The sequence below is a fragment of the Pocillopora damicornis genome, chromosome 1, assembly GCF_964200805.1.
Source record: "Pocillopora damicornis chromosome 1, jaPocDami1.2, whole genome shotgun sequence".
NCBI lineage: Eukaryota > Metazoa > Cnidaria > Anthozoa > Scleractinia > Pocilloporidae > Pocillopora > Pocillopora damicornis.
The window spans coordinates 16,385,324-16,403,514 of NC_142670.1; the positions used below are offsets into that span (position 1 = coordinate 16,385,324).

The 18,191-nt window shown below is 36.2% G+C and overlaps 2 protein-coding genes across 2 annotated transcripts; both read right to left on the reverse strand.

The window, feature by feature from the left end:
- Window positions 1-8,351: 8,351 nt before the first annotated feature.
- LOC149052342 (uncharacterized) lies at window positions 8,352-16,186 on the reverse strand. The gene is made up of 12 exons (XM_089180789.1): window positions 16,099-16,186; window positions 15,879-15,959; window positions 15,186-15,230; window positions 14,487-14,537; window positions 13,817-13,867; window positions 13,092-13,154; window positions 12,815-12,871; window positions 12,354-12,395; window positions 12,104-12,160; window positions 11,835-11,906; window positions 11,327-11,381; window positions 8,352-10,785 (listed from the first exon to the last, which is right to left on the reverse strand). Exons 1-11 carry the CDS (start codon window positions 16,184-16,186, stop codon window positions 11,347-11,349), a joined length of 642 nt encoding a protein of 213 aa, XP_089036915.1. The 3' UTR covers window positions 8,352-10,785; window positions 11,327-11,346.
- Window positions 15,879-18,118, reverse strand: LOC149052343 (G protein-coupled receptor GRL101-like). The gene is made up of 3 exons (XM_089194955.1): window positions 16,581-18,118; window positions 16,099-16,161; window positions 15,879-15,959 (listed from the first exon to the last, which is right to left on the reverse strand). Exon 1 carries the CDS (start codon window positions 17,984-17,986, stop codon window positions 16,985-16,987), a length of 1,002 nt encoding a protein of 333 aa, XP_089051081.1. The 5' UTR covers window positions 17,987-18,118; the 3' UTR covers window positions 15,879-15,959; window positions 16,099-16,161; window positions 16,581-16,984.
- Between the last annotated feature and the right edge of the window lie 73 nt (window positions 18,119-18,191).

Here is an 18,191-nt window from a genome sequence, read left to right on the forward strand (position 1 = left end):
AACCTACGTCACTAAGGCTAGGAGCAAACTGAATTAATTTACCTGTTTTCTGTCGATGGAAATATCAAATACAGGATGTGATGTTTAGTCTTCTTTTCGCCACTGACAAAAAAGACATTGCTTCTTAAACAATATTATTGATAAAATACGTTAGAAATGAAGATTGTGAAATAGAGAATAGTACATGGGCGCGCGTAGATATGGAATTTCTCTTCGAGTATTTAACTCGATAGCTAACGAGTGAGCACAGCGAACGAGAGAGATGTCGAGTTGAACACGAGAAGAAAAATTCCATATCTACAAGCAACCGTCTATTATTTTGTTTATAATATAAACGCAATAGCCCTTTACTGAAAAGAAAAGCCGAATTATGAATGAATGAAAATAAATGAATCGACAATCCCTGAATAACAATTGTAGAGTGCGTTGGCGCTAACTCTTGAGATGGAAAAATGCGTTGAATATTGATTACAAAAACAACAATGGTCATAAATTTCAATTTACAAAATTCTCATTGATTGACTTTGTCCTTACCGACAGAAGAAATCTTTCAGGTAAACGGCAAAAGTTGGCTGGTGGCAAATCTTCCAGTTGTTGACTTTCATTCTCAGCCGTGAGAAATGGTAACACCAAAGCCACTAAATGTGTAACTTTCAGTTTTTGTCTTAGTACATTGGTTTACTACCCCTTCTAAGAAAGTCTGAACCTTACAGTCTGTTAGCGATACGCAAATTTTAGTGTTTTACCGGCATAATTCGATAAAGCTCCGACAAAAAACTTGTATTGAGAATCGAGAAGGCTTTGCCGTTCATTCATCAACCTGATCGAGTGGCGCCAATGGCAAGTGCGGCTGATTGGCTATATCAACACACGTGAAAGAATACAATATTTTTTCACGTGTGTTGTTACGGCTTTTCTCAGAGCCGCAAATCCCTGTATAACACCACAGTTCATGTGATAAAAAATGTTTGTACATAGCTCTTGTGTGATTAAGTCTATTAAAAATATTAATAGGAGGTAAAATTAACTGAAACTGAAAATTTAAAAAAGCTTAACTTTACCTAAAAGAATAGTGAAAATAATTTTTATCAGGGATGACTCACTGCTTTCGCGTTTTTGTGCCAAAATATAATTTCAGTAAACTGATTCGTGCGTTTTACAGTTCCTTCACACTTACGGAATACTGTAATGGCCTCCTACGAAATTGCGCAACAGCGTGCGTTTTTATCTTCTTAATATAGTAAAAATTTTCCCTTTTTAATTGTTATAAACAAGCAATCGCCTGTTACCAGTCCTTTAAAAGTTGCCTTTATTTAACTAACGAGCGATTTCTTTCCCCTACCCTGCTATTTCACATCTCTTCATTCAGAATGACAAAACGCTAACAGCCTAAATGAACGTTAATTAGAACAAATGAAGTATACTTGCAAACTTGATACGCTTTCTTGATGATATGATATCCCGGCTGAGCTCTTTGATTTCGCTGTCGCTACCGATGAGGGATATTACCCTGGCAATTATCATGATGCAGTATTAACTTAAGGTCACTTTACATGCACATTGGCGTCCTTTGGCTCTATCATATGGATTTCGCCAGCGCTGAAAGCTTATGGAAAGCACTTTAAGTGACGAGTAAATAAAGAAAATACTGTTGATGAATTCTATTCAATCGCCTTAGATAGGGGAGGATTCATCTGGTAGTGAGGACAAAGAGATAAGATGAACCCGCAAAGTTGTTATTTTCTTTGTTAATCCTTATATCATTGTTTCTTTGTGGTTTGGTAAAATCTCCCATTTAAAAAGTGCATGCAAGATGTGTTTTCTAGTAATGCATTTCATAGCATATCATTAGCAGGTCTTAATCTGAATATACAACAGCGTGGTCTGTATTTTAGTATGAGGAGTAAAGGTAACTTTTTTTGCAAACTTTCACGTATATCTGTTTAATAGACCATTCAGTTATACGGTACTAAATACACAACGCGATATCTTCACTCTTTACTTTCCCATAATCAAAACGAATTACATTATTGGTTGCTTTGATACTCCCCATTTTTTACTTAAAAGACCTTCCATCTCATTGCATACTTCTGGTGTGGGCAAATAAGGAACTTCCGCTTTGACATAACCATGACTGCTTCATTTTTGATAATTGACGCTTTCTCTAGCGTCTCCACATCATTATGGTTCGCACGAAGTATTAGAAGTTTCCATATTCTTATTAGCCAAGTAGGAGGACCAGGCAGGAAAATATCCTCTCTTTTTACTATTCTACTTAAGGCAACGGTGCTAATATTTCAGTACTTTTGTTGCAGCTAAGACGCAACTTCTGAAAACGTTAGCATACTATACACGTTAAAGAAGATAGACCAAAGTGAAGTACAACTTTCACCCCTAGATAAGTGTTAACCGCCTTCCGAACAGCTATGCCCTCCGGGTTTTTGTATATCCCATGTTTTTTTATTCGTTGTTTTTTGTTTTGTTTTTGAGTTTTTACTCAATTCTAAAGAGCTGAATTGTCTCTGACGCTTAAAAATATTTTCACCAACTCCATATCATTCAGTGTAATTTAGGTTCACCGTAAAACTTACTCATACTTCTTAGCATTACCCTCAGTTGCAAACTGTAGAAAGCGATTCATGACTCCGGCTTAGGTTTGCGAGCCTTTTTATGCTATTTTTAAACTCTAGAAAATACCCTTAATTAGTCTGCCCACTTGCCGCCTCCCTTCATTTATATATTTGTAAACGTTAACTGAGTCACCCAAACGTAAAAAGGTGTGAAATCACACTTTCTTTATTCCCTTCGGCTTGCGGACAGCATGTTTTCTCTTGTATTCATTGCGCCTGTGGCTAAAAGAAGCGAAAAGGGCTTTGGGGACGAGAATGAGCCCGAAAAAGATCAAATGACTTGCATAAGTTGTATTAAGCTTAGCAGAGCTTGAATTCAGGAGAAGCTGCAGTTGTAATGGTTCACGGTTGTTCGAAAAGTTTTAATCAACATTCAGAGTTGTTTTATTAAAACTATTATGCGTATTTTTCGCTTGCTTACTGTCCAGACCTCGCTCGTCTTGTCAAAAACTTTCCCACCCCACCCCCTTTAGATGTGTCCAAGCTGCAACAATCATTACTACATCCTCCCCCACAAAGGCTGTGTTTGTAACATTCATCGCTTCCGAAGAAATTTGAATTTCCGCTCGGTGAGCTGGCTACGCGCCGGTGATTCCTAACCTTTGTCTTACGTACAATAGAAACCCTTTTCTTCGAACAATAGATAAGGACATAAAAGGAGCGAAAGCTTGACTTATTGTCCAGCCAAAATCCGAACCAAAAGTTTGATATGATATTGTTTGTAGGTGTTATGCCCGTAAAGACTTCCAACTCGGAACAAGCGTGGTCCACATCGGTTGTAGCGTTTCGAATTTTCCCTACATTATCCACAAATAGTAATAATAATAATAGAAATAACTAAAAATCTTCTATATACAACTCGTTTATAATTTTGATGAGAAGTAGGTTTGAATATAAACAAAACTTCCACAGGCACAGGTTTATAATGCATTTATTCCAAGCTGCTTAATTGCGTTTGCATTATTCATTCAGTCACACCTTTCAAACTGTTTATTCATCTTGTGCCAATCCTGAAAAGTTGAAATTGTTTTAAGTGCGTTTACAGGACACTACTGTGTAAAAAATAATAACCATAGGTGGGCTCACCTTTCAGGTAAAGAAATCCTCCAAGATTTCCCTTGGCACAAATGTTTTGCTTCATAGCTTATTCGGTAGTAACACCCGCATAATCAGTGCCTGAAGAACGGGTTCGAATCCTGTCGAAGCTTGCACCCTTTTAGTCGCCTTCGCTATAATTGCTAAAATTGCATGTCCGCCTGCTAGGATCAAATCTTTGGTCGAATTTCATCCGCGGGTCAAATGAAATTTATTTGTTCAAAGAAAAATTGTGACCAGAGTACCGAACATCTTATACTGGTTATATTCAATTGCCAAAAGGGCTTGGAAAACACAAGGGAAACACTGTTCTTTTTTATTTATTTGTTTTTTCCAGCACTATCTTTTCTCCGTCACCTCCTCTTTGCTAACACTTTCAGCAAATTGTGGTTAAGCTGAAAATGTGTACTTCTGATTCTTTTATTCAAGAGCAAGTCAAATTTAACAACTGGTCTAGAAAATTTAGCGATGTAAGTATAACTCTAAAATAGCGTTTGGAGGCGTATTATTGAAGTGCGTGGTGCTTGAATGTCCCTGAAAAAGTCCTACTCGGTGACCTCCTACTCTAACTATCTCGACTTGACTGAATATACAATCAATACAGATTTTTTTAAGCAGTTTGATTTTTTGGTCGATTCTTCTCACTTATTTTGTCTTTTTTAAAAATACTTTATATGGGTTACATTTGTTCTCAATTTATGGTTGCAATAACTTATTTCTACTTGTTTTAATTGGCTGAGTCAACAAAAAAGGAAGAAACTGACTTAAGTCACCTCAGATTGACTATCTGCTAACTTTTTTGAATATAACCTATTAGTGTTATTTTGGCTTTTTGAATTACTTATATTGAACCAAGAGTAAGGAGGTGAGTTTTAACCATTTTCATTAGGTTAAAGGTTTATTAGGTTAAAGTCATGTGGAAAGGAGGTCATCTCCGCTTAATTTAGCAACCAGTATTATAATTGTTTATGTAAACGACTAACGGTGCGTGCAATTAGACAAACCGTAAATTACATTTATAGAACCACACCATACCAACTATACAATTGATTGGGCAATAGATCTGATAAATTCGTTTTATTTACACTAGAATTTGATCCTTTGAAATGGACAACACATATGCCACATCAAGTCCCACTATGGTTCTGAAAATGAATAGCAGAAAAAAAGATGGATTTCGGAACATTTTGATATTGCAAATTTCCTTATCACTTACTTTTCCATCTTCGAGAAAACTTTTTAAATAAATGATAAAAATCTAATTGACTCTTTTCCTTTTTTCCCTTTTTTTCTTCTTTGTTTTGTTTTATTTCGTTGTTGTTATTGTTTTGTTTTTCTGATCTTTAAATAAGGGGGTATTCATGACCAGTCATAAAGGGGTTACTGCCTGTAAGAGTACTAAATGTAACCAATTATGATACGATTACACAAAATTCATAATTTTTTAACCAGCATCGATTTAGTCTGTGTCGCTGTGGCTGAGGTGACACTAGGGTATGCCAATTATGTAGTGAACATAATAACCGTCGCAATTTATCACTCAGACGGCGCTTGGTTTGTAGCAGCAGTCTAAATGCCAGTCGAAGCATCAAACCAAAAATTGCTTCCCCACCCTCCTACCAGTGTTGAGCGAGAACTTCATAAATGCAGTACAGGGCAACTTCAATTCAGAATTTCATCATCATTACCACAAACTCGTATTTTTCTGTGAGAAGAATTTGAAATAATTAAAAATCAAAAATCTGAGATTCGTTTGGGTGTGATAAAGAATTTATTTAATGGTAATAGTACTCAGTGGAATCCAGTTTGGTCAGTAATAATACGAGTGACAAAATCGGACGGATTCCGAGTTGTTTATCACGAGTATGATTACAGAACTAATTGGACGACATGAAGTCTTATCACCAATTTATCACAAAAAATTACAATTTCCGAGAAAAGAAGAATAGTCAAGTTACGAGAGAAGAAAGGGAAAATTTGCATTTAATAGACTGATACCAACCTCACTACTGTGCTCTAAACTATTGCCACTGTTCATGGGAAAAAAATTCTCCATTTTGAAGAAAGTCTGTACACTGTTGTTATGGTGATTGAAACCAAGGTTTTGATTGATTGATTGATTGATTGATAGGGTTAAACTACAACTTTGAATGTGATCGGCTCATTAATTTGCCAGATAACAAACTCTCTGATAACAACTTGGCAATCGAATTAGTGGAAAATAGGAGTTTTTTTAACCAATCACGAGCGAAGAAATGATATATATATTTTTTATTATGCTCTGAATCGTTCTCTGAAAACTAATATATAAAAAGGAGAAAAAATATAATCAATTAAAGCAAAGAAGCAAACTAATACTTAAGATGCAGCTCTGTTTGTTGTTTAGCCAGCTGAGGTATACTAACGCCTTATTCGTTTATCGTTCAGTTTATTCCCGTGTATTCTACGGGTATATAAAGAACTCACAATTGACCAGCTCCCAGTTGGCTTGATAGCTCAGTTGGTTAGAGCGCTGCACCGGTATCGCAGAGGTCATGGGTTCGATTCCCGTTCAGGCCTGAATTTTTTTCAGGCCTTATTTCTCAACTGCTTAAGTTGAGTATATACTGCGATGATCTTCATTTGCTTAAAATCCCGTGTGTGTGTTGCAAAATCCATTACAATTGTCGAGGTAGGATGCTTTCTTTTCATGGAATATATATAGATATGCATACTCTTGGACGGCGAATCCCTCACTTAACTTAACAAAGCGTAATCAGATTAGTTTCTGTTTTAGAGAATTTTTGACATAAGGTACATTCTGCAAGCATCTTAGCGTTCAGATGCTACAGCTTCTCTCTTTATCATACATTTTTATCTCTTTCAAAGAAGTTGTGTATAACCCACTAATCATTAAATTTCTTCTGAATGAGTTAATGCGAGAGAGACTCGAGACATATTTCCCCGATACAATAAATACGAAATATAACGTTATTGAAATTTAGGTGAGTTTCTTGTTAAGAAAAGAAAATGTTCATATCGAGAAAGTAAGAAACATTGTTAATTTTTAATAACACAAGTCGCCATTACTTCCTCTGACTGGTACGTAAGATCAGTAATGTACATTACATTTTTCATAGGAGAAAAAAAGTGCTTAAACCTTGACTTCCCTTATGGTTCTTAAAGTCAGCACCATGAATTTGGAAAACTCGTTTTGTTTTCTATCCAAGCGATGTGATAGCGCCCTTACCAGTGGGAACTGTTTAAAACTTTGTTCTGGGGATCAAGTAATGGGTAGGTAACTTTTTTCATTACATTTTACCTCTTCATTTACCTTGAGAGATATTACAAAGGAAGACACATCGCGCACTTTAATTGTTTAGTTTCACTTTCCCGTGTGTTTGTAAACAAGTGTTTGATTAGTTTCCGCTTTACATTTTAGAATAATCCTTTTCTTTCTTAAAATATCTTCGGTGTCAAGGTTTGCAATAATCAGATAATGACTAAGAACAAGAAATGAGTACATTTTCTGAGTGATTGATCAACCAGCAGATCTTGTACAGATAGATGACGGCTAGATTTCTTTGATCGATATGATCTCATGACCTGTTTATAATAAACTATGAGAAAATAAAACTGCGAGGGTATATTTAAATATTTGATGGAAGAACTTCGATTTCTTTAGTAAATAAGATACAGTTTTCTGGTCAGGTCCAATTTTCCAGAATATCTTATAACGTGCAGTACAGCAGTGACTATTTCAAGGCGTTCATTATAAAATTTATAGCTCAGTATTGTTCACCCAAATAATGGCGCTGTTAATATTTCAAAAAGTAGAGTTCTCATTATTCTCGTAATCTCTTTCCGAGAATCTTAAAGGCGATCGAGAAATGGGATCGTCTGTTTTATTTTTCCTCCTTAGAAGTAGGATTTAAATCAGCGAGATTTGAAATCAGAGGGTAAATGAAGATATAGATAAAAATATTCCAATCACAACATAAGCAATTATTTGTTGGTACACAAGGAATCATTCGAGTTCCCACCGGTCAAACCAGAAAAATCTGTGCCATTACGGTACGAGCTTCCTCCACCTCCGGCTTGTTTCGCATGGGTACCACCACATCTCCCAGAGTAGCCATCACCTCTGCCTGATGCACCATTATCCTCTGATCCACCTCCCCCACCACCAAACCCACCAACTTCTCCTGGCGCAAGACCCCAGTAGGAAAGCTTACTTAGAGACATAGCGAGCCCAACTGGAACGATGGAAGAAAATAAAAAGAATCTCATTTGTACGAGAAGTTTGTCAAACTTATAGTGCAGGACACCATAATGACCACGTTCGATACGATAGTTTGATTTAGTAAGAGGACGGGTTTTCGTTTCAGAACGGGAGAGCGCACGGATAGCCTGGACACAACTCTATTTCGACCTCCGTTGATGGCGTTGCCGTTCTCCCCAACAAGTTCTGGGCGTCATTTCGCTGCTTTTCCCATCGCGATCAAAACGCCCAGGAATTATGTAAATTGCGCTCTTGTGTACGAGATGATACTGTTTGGAATGATTTCAAAACTCATTTCCAGGATAATGAGGGCCCCTTCCCTATTTTGTTCGGTGTATTTGTGAGAATTTACCGCTACATTTTTGTAGGAAATACGTTGGTTAGCAGGCGATCCAAGATTTCAGTTCGCTTTAAATTTAGGACTAAATGCGGCGGCTTTTCTTCCATACATTCCTCTAACCTTACATAAGAATTATAAGAGTGGAATACTGTTGAATTTGATCGTGAATTAAACTTCCTGCATGTTGAAGTTAAGCCAGTCAATCAAAGTTATATATATTACGATGCTTAACCACTTTATTACTTTGCTTTTTTATGTCATTATCGTTTTCACCGTGAGGAATGAATGTTCTGCGGATTGAAATCAGATGCCTACAATTCCAGACTTAGCTCAGGTTTGCACTTTTTATGTCTTAAATTTTAGATCAGTGCCGATGAAAACTAAGACAAGAAAGTTATGCTCACGCTGTGCGAGGAAAATGACAACCAATTTTATTGGTTTTATTTGTTGTTGCTTGTTGCATAACTCTTAAAGAAGATCATGTTGTCGTCCTTGTGATGGCGATCTTTAAAGAGCCCAAGTTTCCATTTTCAAGAACAAACATAATGCTGACGTGTCGTTGCAACGACTGCTAATTAATTTATAAAACATAACGGAGAGAAGTTGTCGACCTAGTTTCTTACCGCTGTTTTTGCTAAGCGCGCCGTTGTTAACTGACGTTACCGTCCTCTTCCTAAATCACCTTAATAGTTCCTTAGTGCTCTCTCTCCCTCCCCCCTCGACGCTGACATTGTGTCGCATTTGCAGTATCTCGTTGGCCAATTTGAAGATAAAAGTTCATGCCTCGTTTCTGGAGAGAAAAAAGGGCAATTATGACCAGTCACTAATCAACAACGGTGCCGATGAAGCCCAAGCCAGACTTTACAACTTTTCTTGGGTTTATAGACATCAGATTCAAGCATAAGGTCTAAAAGGTGTTTTATTGACGGCTCTGACTTACAATAAACATGACGCACTTATTGACAACTTTTCCACTTGTTACAATTCTCTTTGCTTTGTACCATGTTCCTCTAGAAGGCACGTTCGTGTTCAAATTATCCTTACTGTAAAAGCCATGTTTGATGAGCACGTTGGAGCCAAATCACGCAGTTATTTGAATATCACGTTCTACAATGAATTAGAATTCTCAAAATGAGTTAAAAAATCTAGAAATTAACTACAAATAAGACTTCAACCAAATATCTGATTTAGTGATATTCTTAGACCTTTTCATTACTTTTTTATTTTGAGTGAATTATTAGTAATGTAAGCATGATCTATATGGACATCACTTTAAGTCCTAATGATTCTAACGCTCGCAAAGGAGTTATGAAAATTGTTTAAATGGGCTACCTAGCTTATTGATAAACTTCAAAACCTCTAATAAACAATGTCTTGTATTTTTTTTTTGTTTTTTGAAGCGTAGTCTGGGTGCAAAATTCTCACAAGCGAGTTGTGAAAATAAACAATTATAATTTTTATCGAACCACTAAACTCCCTGGCATACCTAAACGTTTTTATAAGTTATTTGATAAATCTGTACTCGCGATAAACGTCCTAAATTCACGAGAAAAACGTCACTTTACATCTAGGTTGTATTGTAATGCTCGAAAAGGAGTTATAAAAATTCTAAAAATCAACTATTTAGATTACTACTTGGGTAACTTAATAAACTGCCTAAGAACTGATTAATGACTTCTCATCCAATAAAATGTTAACTACTCTTTTGTTACACTTTTAATTATTCTTCTTTAAGAGATAGTGATGAAATAGAAAAAAACAAAACAAAAAAAAAAGATATCGATACTTAGCTGTGGAACTGGGGTATTTATATAGTTGTTATGATCATGCAGTCTCTCAGAACTAAAGCCCAGGCCGTAAAATTTTCTGAGTTCTTTCATATAATCTGAAGCCCCAAATAACCGTTACTGTAACTCTTACTAAATAAAATTCTCGTAAACGAGTAAAAACGTTTTATGAAATTAACTATTTAGATCATCAGGATATTATTAAATATTAACGATGTGAGATGTTAAACAGTAAATGCTTTATTTCTTTTAGATTATAGAACCTAGAAATGAGCTATTAATCGCTAAAACATGCAATTTTGAAATATGCTAAAAGAAAAACACTAACAGGTAGTTAAACTTGTCAAAGTCAACACACATACACACACAAAAATTAAATAAAATAAACAAACAAAAAATAAACACACATAAACAAAGAAAACAGACAAGATCAAACCGAAATGAAGACAGAACTGCCATCACACGCCCATTCAGAGATAGCGCCCAATATGTTCAATAGCATGTTATGCAATCCATAGTTCAGCTAACTAATTTATGTTATTATTTTATCGAAGGGAAAATAAACAAAAAGGATTGTTTTGACTAAGATACTTCCACAGACACTACATAATGATTACTAGAATTCCATTTCTTCTTGAATTCTTGAATTCTCTTCTTGAGTCCTTACGGTCTCTTTAGTAATGGAAGGAGTAAAAGCACATTGATTTATTTATTGCAAAACGTGTGTATTAATAATTTGTTTGCTTGATCAATAAACCGTCAGTAGGTCAACTGGTTCAGGCTGCTGACTCAGCAGGCAGCTAGAAAATGAAACAGTTTATTGCCATGCCCACAGCAAGGGAAACAGTCAGGCAGACAGTCAGGCAGAAAGTCAAGCAGATAGTTATACCATCTGTCTGTCAGCTTAATCAGTTAATGTAATCTGACGGCGTAGTGGCCAGCTCACCAGTTGGTCCGTTGACCAGACAGTATTATTAAGATTATGAAGAGGTTCTAGAGACTGAAGGTTCAAGAAATCAGGAGTCAACAGCCCTTGCATGTACACGGAAATACATCAGAGCAAAAGTACGAAAATTTCACCCTTCATCTCAAATCTGAAACTAGTTTCATAAGTTTGACAAGATATAAAAAAAGTGCACAAATTTTTTTAAAGGTTTTCCGCACCCTTCAGTCAGTGGTACTCATTATTGAAGAAGACACAACAAACATTCACCTTGGTTCGAAAAGCAAGAACTAAAGTCTGGTATCAAAAACCTCTTCTTCCTCTGCTTGGAATACGAAAAGAGAAAAATATATATATTAAGCTACTTAATCAGAATTTATCATTGCTAACACAATTCTAACTTGTCTGTGTTAAAGAGTTTTAAAAGTTGAGGTTCACGACGTCATAAGCCTCGCTTCTAATTAATTAGCTTTACCACGTGGCAGCTATTTTTCCTCCATCTGAGCAAATATCTTTATAGTTAAGAAATGTTGCAAAAAGCGAGAGAGCTCTGGAAGATTCAAAGGTGCCATATTTAGTGTCAGTATTGCAAGTCGGGTCTTGGCCTTTCACTGTCACGAAGAACAATAGTACTCAAGTATTCTTCTTTTCTCTTAATTCAATCACTTCTGATGTGGAACGCCGCGTTTCAACTTTCCTCAGACAATAATATGGACAGATTATCTGTTAATTCATCACCACTTCGAGTCTATGTCGGCTGATTTATAAAGAATTCTACCTTTCTCTGTGTCCTCCATGTCAGGTTCAAGCCGCTTCTTTTCTTCTTCTTCTTCTTCTTCTGCCTTTTGAGCTTTTATAAAAGATGATTAATTGAACAAAAAGTGAATTAGAACTCAGTCTTTCAATTTGTTTCTTTTTCCTTTACTTCAGCATGTTTACGAATCATTCATTTTTTCATTGGCTACCAAGATGAAAGACATGCCTCAATATCTAATCTGGTGTCTTAACCTCTTGATTGAGAAATAAAAAACCCTCCCTCTCCTTTACCTTCATCACCAGGTATTGGAATTTCTTCACTCTCCTCTTTCTCCTCAGATTTTCCAGCTGTGTAATAGCAAAGTTACTAATTAAAATGAGGTAAAGTACATAAATATATAAAGTTGTCTAGATGGTAAACTCGGCCCATGGCCCTTCTATTAAATCAGTATGTAAGCTTGCATAGTATGCAAAAATAACTAGGTGAAAGTTGTGGAAAATAATGTATAGTTCTTAAAAAAAAATGAATCGTTGTATTTACCTTCCTTAGTTAGCTCTTCTGTATCAAGCTTTTTTTCTCCTTCTGAAGAAGTTGAATTAGAAAATATTGTACCTATTAAATGATGTTCATTTGAAGTATTGCAATTGACGAAGGTCAACGTTTGCCACCAATTCATCAATCACTTTTGTCTCTGTTGCTTCAGATACTGAATAAGTGCGTATACAACGCCTGAACGTAAATGCCCTTGAAATTTAACTCGACTGACGCAGAGAGCCGAAAATGAACGAGGCAAAGCTAGTGCCCTCTTCCGTCTTCTCCAGAAGACAATGTGTTTGATAAAAGGTAAATTAGCATTCAGCCATTCAATCTTGTTTTTACTGAAGCATTTCATGAAATATTTTTTTCTGTTTCTGCTTTTCAGCGACTACTAAGGTGAAAGATATGTTTCCATAACCTCCTTAACCTCTTGAGTGACCAATTAAAGCTACCCTCTCCTTTACCTTTGTCACTTGCCCTTGGAATCTCTTCACTCTCCACCTGCTCCACAGATTTGTCAGCTGTGGGATAGCAAAGTTATTCTTTAAGATGAAGTATAAGGACCTTAAGACTGACGTATATAAAGCAATAGAGTTGCCGTCACTGTCACTTTGTGAGTAAGCCAGGAAATTGGCCCAGATGGCAGATAAGTTCAAGAAAAGGTGACTTCCACTATGTGCGGAAATAAAGGAAACTTATGTTGCACAATGTACAGTTCAAGAAAAATATCATTCTATTTACCTTCCTCAGTTGGCTCTTTAGTCTCAGGCTTTGTCTCTCCTCCTTGGCGTGCAGAAACTTGTACTTAGTACAAAAAAATTTGTAGTCAACGAATGACATTCATTTGAATAATTGAAAATAACGAATCGAAAGTGATCGAAATTGTGGGAGGAGCACCAGAGAGAGGACATAAGCGGAAAATCCGGGAGCGTTGAAATAGTCGACGGTAAAATTTTGCCACTTCTTAAAGCCTCTGTTCAATTGCCACCAATTTGCCAGATAACAGTTATCCCTGTTGCTTCAGGTACTAAAAGAATGCGCACAAAAGACCTCAATGCAGATGCCCCTCAACTTTAAAATATTTCGACTCAGAAAGCGAAAAAAATGTTGAGACTAAGCTGGTACTCTATTTCAGTCAAACGTTTTTTCAACAAGTTAAATTGAAAATATCTTGACATCAACCAAAGTAAGGTTATAAGTCCACCGAAACCAATGTGTACGACAATTTCCATATATATTTCAAAGCTTGTATCAAGAGCGACGAGTTACATGAACGGCGATCCTCCACGTATAAAAAAGGTTCCTGTAAGCACCTTAAACTTCAGTCACTTCTAGTCTCTCCTGTAGTCGAATCTTTCATAAATTCAATGTGAAATGATGTTTTCATAAAAGTAGACACTTATCAACATCAGAGCCTTCTGTCAAAGAGTATACAATCCTAGTTACAAAAGGAGTTCAATATATACCTTCTTTTTTACTTTTTCGTCGATGCTGGCTTTCACCATGATGAACAGCAACTACAATAAAGAATATCCTTCTTTTAAATAAGTTGCAAATTGTTTGGGAGAGGGTCCAGCGTTGATTACAAATCTTGTTTGAGTCTAACTACATTCAAACATGAATAGAACTACTCCCTTCCCTCTATTCCGCCAAATAGGATTAAAACAGTTTCAAGCAAAATGTGCGAACCTCAACTTTTTTTTACTCACGCAACTACCTACTATACTATAGCGTGGGAAATTAGAAATTCGCTTTTTGCGTTCGAATCTCCGTCCCATTTAATTTTTTTTTTCCTTAGAGGTTAGCTTGCTGCTAATAATTATCTATTGATGTTATTAACCAGGTATTACGCAAGAGTCTTCCCACCAAAATATATAACGCCTCATGTTGAGTGCGTTAAAGACATAAATACTTCTAATTTTGCACAATTTCCTTTCACACCTAGTGTCCGCGAGACTATCAAACCAAAGTTAAAAATCTTTTTTTTTTTTTTAATTTGCAATGACTCGTTACTTTCAGTAGGTAGGGAAGGCTTCTCTTATAAATTCCTTCATAGGAGAAACTTGGAGTCTTTTTGTATAAACTGGTGGTAACAGCCAGCACTAATAATATAGTTTCCTACAAAAAGTTCTTTACCTTCCACAGTCTTTTTAGTGGCTGGTCTGATATCAAAATCATCCTCATAATCTGTTTCAAACAACAAGTAGGGTGAAACATGTCATAAATTTTGTGGTTCGTTTATTCTTCAAATGAATTTTACAGAAAATAATATTCGTATGACTTAATTCAGATACGAAATCTTAAAAAAAACAAATAAACAAACATAAAATACTTTCGATAAAGTTTACTGTACAGTTTAGTTTCCGCATTGAATGCGCATAAACTTAACAACTTCTAGCACGGTAGATTACTCAGTTGAGTTAAAACTTGGTTAAACTTGTCATACAGCTTGCATTGTTTTACATCTGTGAGTTTGTGCGCATGAGATAGGTTGATCGAATACTTTCAAGTTCTTTTATTCATTCCTACTACTTTATTTCTTGCAAAGTAGTTGGCGATTTTTAGGAACAGTTGTAAAAAGCGGTTGAAGTCATAGCTTTAGCACTGATATTGTGAATGAAGCGGCTGTCTACGACTTAATTTCATATTTTTTCATGTATGAAGTTTCAAGGGGAAGAACAACAACATCAACTGAAATAATGATAATAATAATAATAATAATGATAATAATAATGATAATGATAATGATAATGATAATAATAATGATAATGATAATAATGATAATAATTATAATAATAGGCAGCAAATTTTAATTCAAGTTAGAAGACATTATACCTGAGGAAGATGGAGTCTCATCCCCACCACAGGCTTGTTCCATTGCTGTTGATGGTTCAAATGGTTATGTTAGAGTTGTTTATCAGATAATAAAAGAAAAAAAGGTAAAACATTGAATGATCATTTCAATACGTGTCATTCATTTATTAGATCTGTGCCATATTGATAGCGATATTACCTTTGTTGCACATGACACCTGTGCAGGTTTCTAATTTAAAGGGATGGGGATCTCAAAGGGGAAGTTCAGAAACTGGGTCGTCGAAAAACTGTCGTCAGAATTGTTGTATGTAACTTGTGAAAAACCAAAGGATTTTTTTTGTAATTATTAACCAAAGGTGACAAAACCAATCACATTTATGTCATATGAGGAAACATTTCCTTAATCTTTCCCTAACCAGAATTCACACGTAGAACGTATCAAAATAGAAAAGAATAGTATGTTTCATCATAGGTATTTCAATTTGAAAGAGCTCAACCACTTCAGTGGATCACTTGATTACAGTTGAAATCAGAAAGTCAATCACACATTAACATTAACATCAAAACAGTATACATTTATACACATAAGTAATGAATGCGAGTTCTGAGTCGACCTATTAACCTCAAAGATTTACCGTTTGATTCCCTAGTTTTCTAATTGGCTAGTTTTGAAATGATGTTTCAAAGAAATAAGCATACATATGGAATACTGACCCGGTTGCGGAGCAGGCAATTCAGGGGCTTCCCCTTCTGGGACTTCGTTGTGTTCTATTACTTGCATTTCAATCTGTTCTCCTATGGGGAAGATAATGCAGACACAAAAACAAACAAAAAATGAGATTAAGAAGGGAAGAGAAGAAACGAAAGAAAGGTATTACACACAAAACCATAACGAGGCAAAGAGAATATACACATTGGGAATCACTATATTTACCCTCTTCGTTGTTAGCGTGTTCATGTCCATTTCCGATCTGTCCCTGCTGATTATTTACTCCTTCTAAGTAATAAAATAGCAGTAACATATCTTTTTTGGTCCTCTCCAAACGGAGAATAAACTACTGTTAGGCCTATCCAAATATTTTAAGGAGGAGGGGGGGGGGTAAGTTTCTAAAGAAACTGTGGCGCTGCGTCGGTGGAGGAGTATAACACACCAAACTATCTCGTCCACAAATTGATTTTAAAAAATCCTTTTACCAATCAGATTGTTTCTTCCCTTGAAATTGAAGACCGAAGCTCAACCATTGTTATTGTTTTTTAATAGCGTGGTTGCCCCTTAATAATTTTTTGAAGTAATAATGATAATTCCAATAATAATTCAAATAAATTTCTGAAGTGCATTTTCCTAATCTCTACTCACACCTATACCCCCTTTAAAGGTCTGATTATGATATGTATAAATGGAATATAGCACCGTACCTTCTTGATTTTGTCCACTGCTGAAAATCGATCGAACATTGGACCACACCTTCCTCAATTTTGCTTTCAAAACAGCTTCAACCTATACAGTAGAAATTTAGTTAATAAAGTATGTCGGAATATAGATCAAACCGCTTTAAAATTCAAGTTGGTCTCCATGGTTATAACCAACAGCAGAGAAACAAACAAACAACTTTGCGATCATTCATATTTTTTTCCATGCCCATTTTTTCTCCTTTTGGGTTATTGTTTTTTTCTGTCATAAGGACATGAGAGAGACCGTCTTTGATTGACAATAGGAAAATTTCTAGTAAAAAAAAAAACCGTTGGGACCGCGGGTGATTGATTCAGATAACTATCTCGCAAAGATGTCTCTTAAAACAACAAATGAAAGAATGTTCCATTCAAAAGCAAGAGAAAAATGGTACCTGTGGAGTAGAAAGGGTATACAGCAGTGGGTTGATAGCTGAATTGATCGGCAAGGCGAACACTGCAATCCACACTGCCAGATCGCCAGGTGGATTAAACGTTTTCTCGACGTGCGACTTAATGCCAATAGCAATGATTGGTATCCAACACAAGAAATCGGTCAGAATAATGAAGAAGACTCTTTTGGCAAGTGCTCTTTCTCTTTTGGCCTGTGCGCTTTGTGCTCTTGCTCGTATTTCACGAACAGTTCCATGCGCACCCAGCCGTATGCTTGACGACCATGATTTCAACAAGATGGCAACATAAGCAACCGTAATAAATAGGAAAAGAGAAAAATTTAAAACGATGAAGATGGAAGTGGAGAATTCCCAGCCTCCTTGTAATTGCGGGGAAAGTTGCAGGGGCAGGCACACCACGTTCTTGCCATAATACCAGTCACCAAAATATCGCATTCCAGACAACGGAAGGAATGCCATGATGCCTCCCACAAGCCAGATAACTACACAAATAATACGGGTCTGCCTTGGTGTAATTTTTGCAAACGTGTAAGGAAACACAATGTTCTTAAGCCTGTCCCATGCAATCAGAGAAATCATCATAACAGACACCTCGCTTGAAAGTACAGACATGGCGCCATTGAAATGGCAAAACCAGCCGGTGCGCCACTCATAGTCGTGCAGGTAGTATTCCCCTGACCATTGCAGGTCTTTTATACCTATAATGATGAGGTAAATACCCATGATGCCGTCTGAAATACCCAGATTTACCAACATAATAGACTGGACCATATTGTTATCAGGTAAGAAATACTGCCACCCAACTACAAACACAGACCCAAACAACGAAAGAAGGCCGACTACCCAAAGACTTCTCCTTGGAGCAAGGTTGCGGAACATGGAGTGACAGCTTGCGAAGTTATCATTGAAGGCAAATTCGCAATCGGCATCCTGCCTGAAAAGATCAAAGTGGCAGCACATCAGGTTGGTGTCCAGAGTTCTGGAATTAGAAAAAGAAGAGGGAATTAGAAAGGGTTAATCGTTAGAACAATGAGAGCAAAATTATGATTATCCAAAACGATCGGCAAGAAAATAGTGATCTATGCTGAGGCAAAGATAATTGATAAGCATTTTTTCATAAATTAATAGCAATTAGAAAGTCACGCGAAGCATGCCTTAGGCAATT

Excerpts from the sequence above, each read along its gene's own strand:
- LOC149052342 (XM_089180789.1), bottom strand. The coding sequence starts at position 16,186 with ATGTTACTGCTATTTTATTACTTAGAAGGAGTAAATAATCAGCAGGGA. Across the intron at positions 12,161-12,353 it reads AGAAGAGCTAACTAAGGAAG|CTGGAAAATCTGAGGAGAAA; the intron begins GTAAATACAACG and ends GCTATTACACAG. Across the intron at positions 11,907-12,103 it reads TCCAATACCTGGTGATGAAG|CTCAAAAGGCAGAAGAAGAA; the intron begins GTAAAGGAGAGG and ends CTTTTATAAAAG.
- LOC149052343 (XM_089194955.1), bottom strand. The coding sequence starts at position 17,986 with ATGTGCTGCCACTTTGATCTTTTCAGGCAGGATGCCGATTGCGAATTT.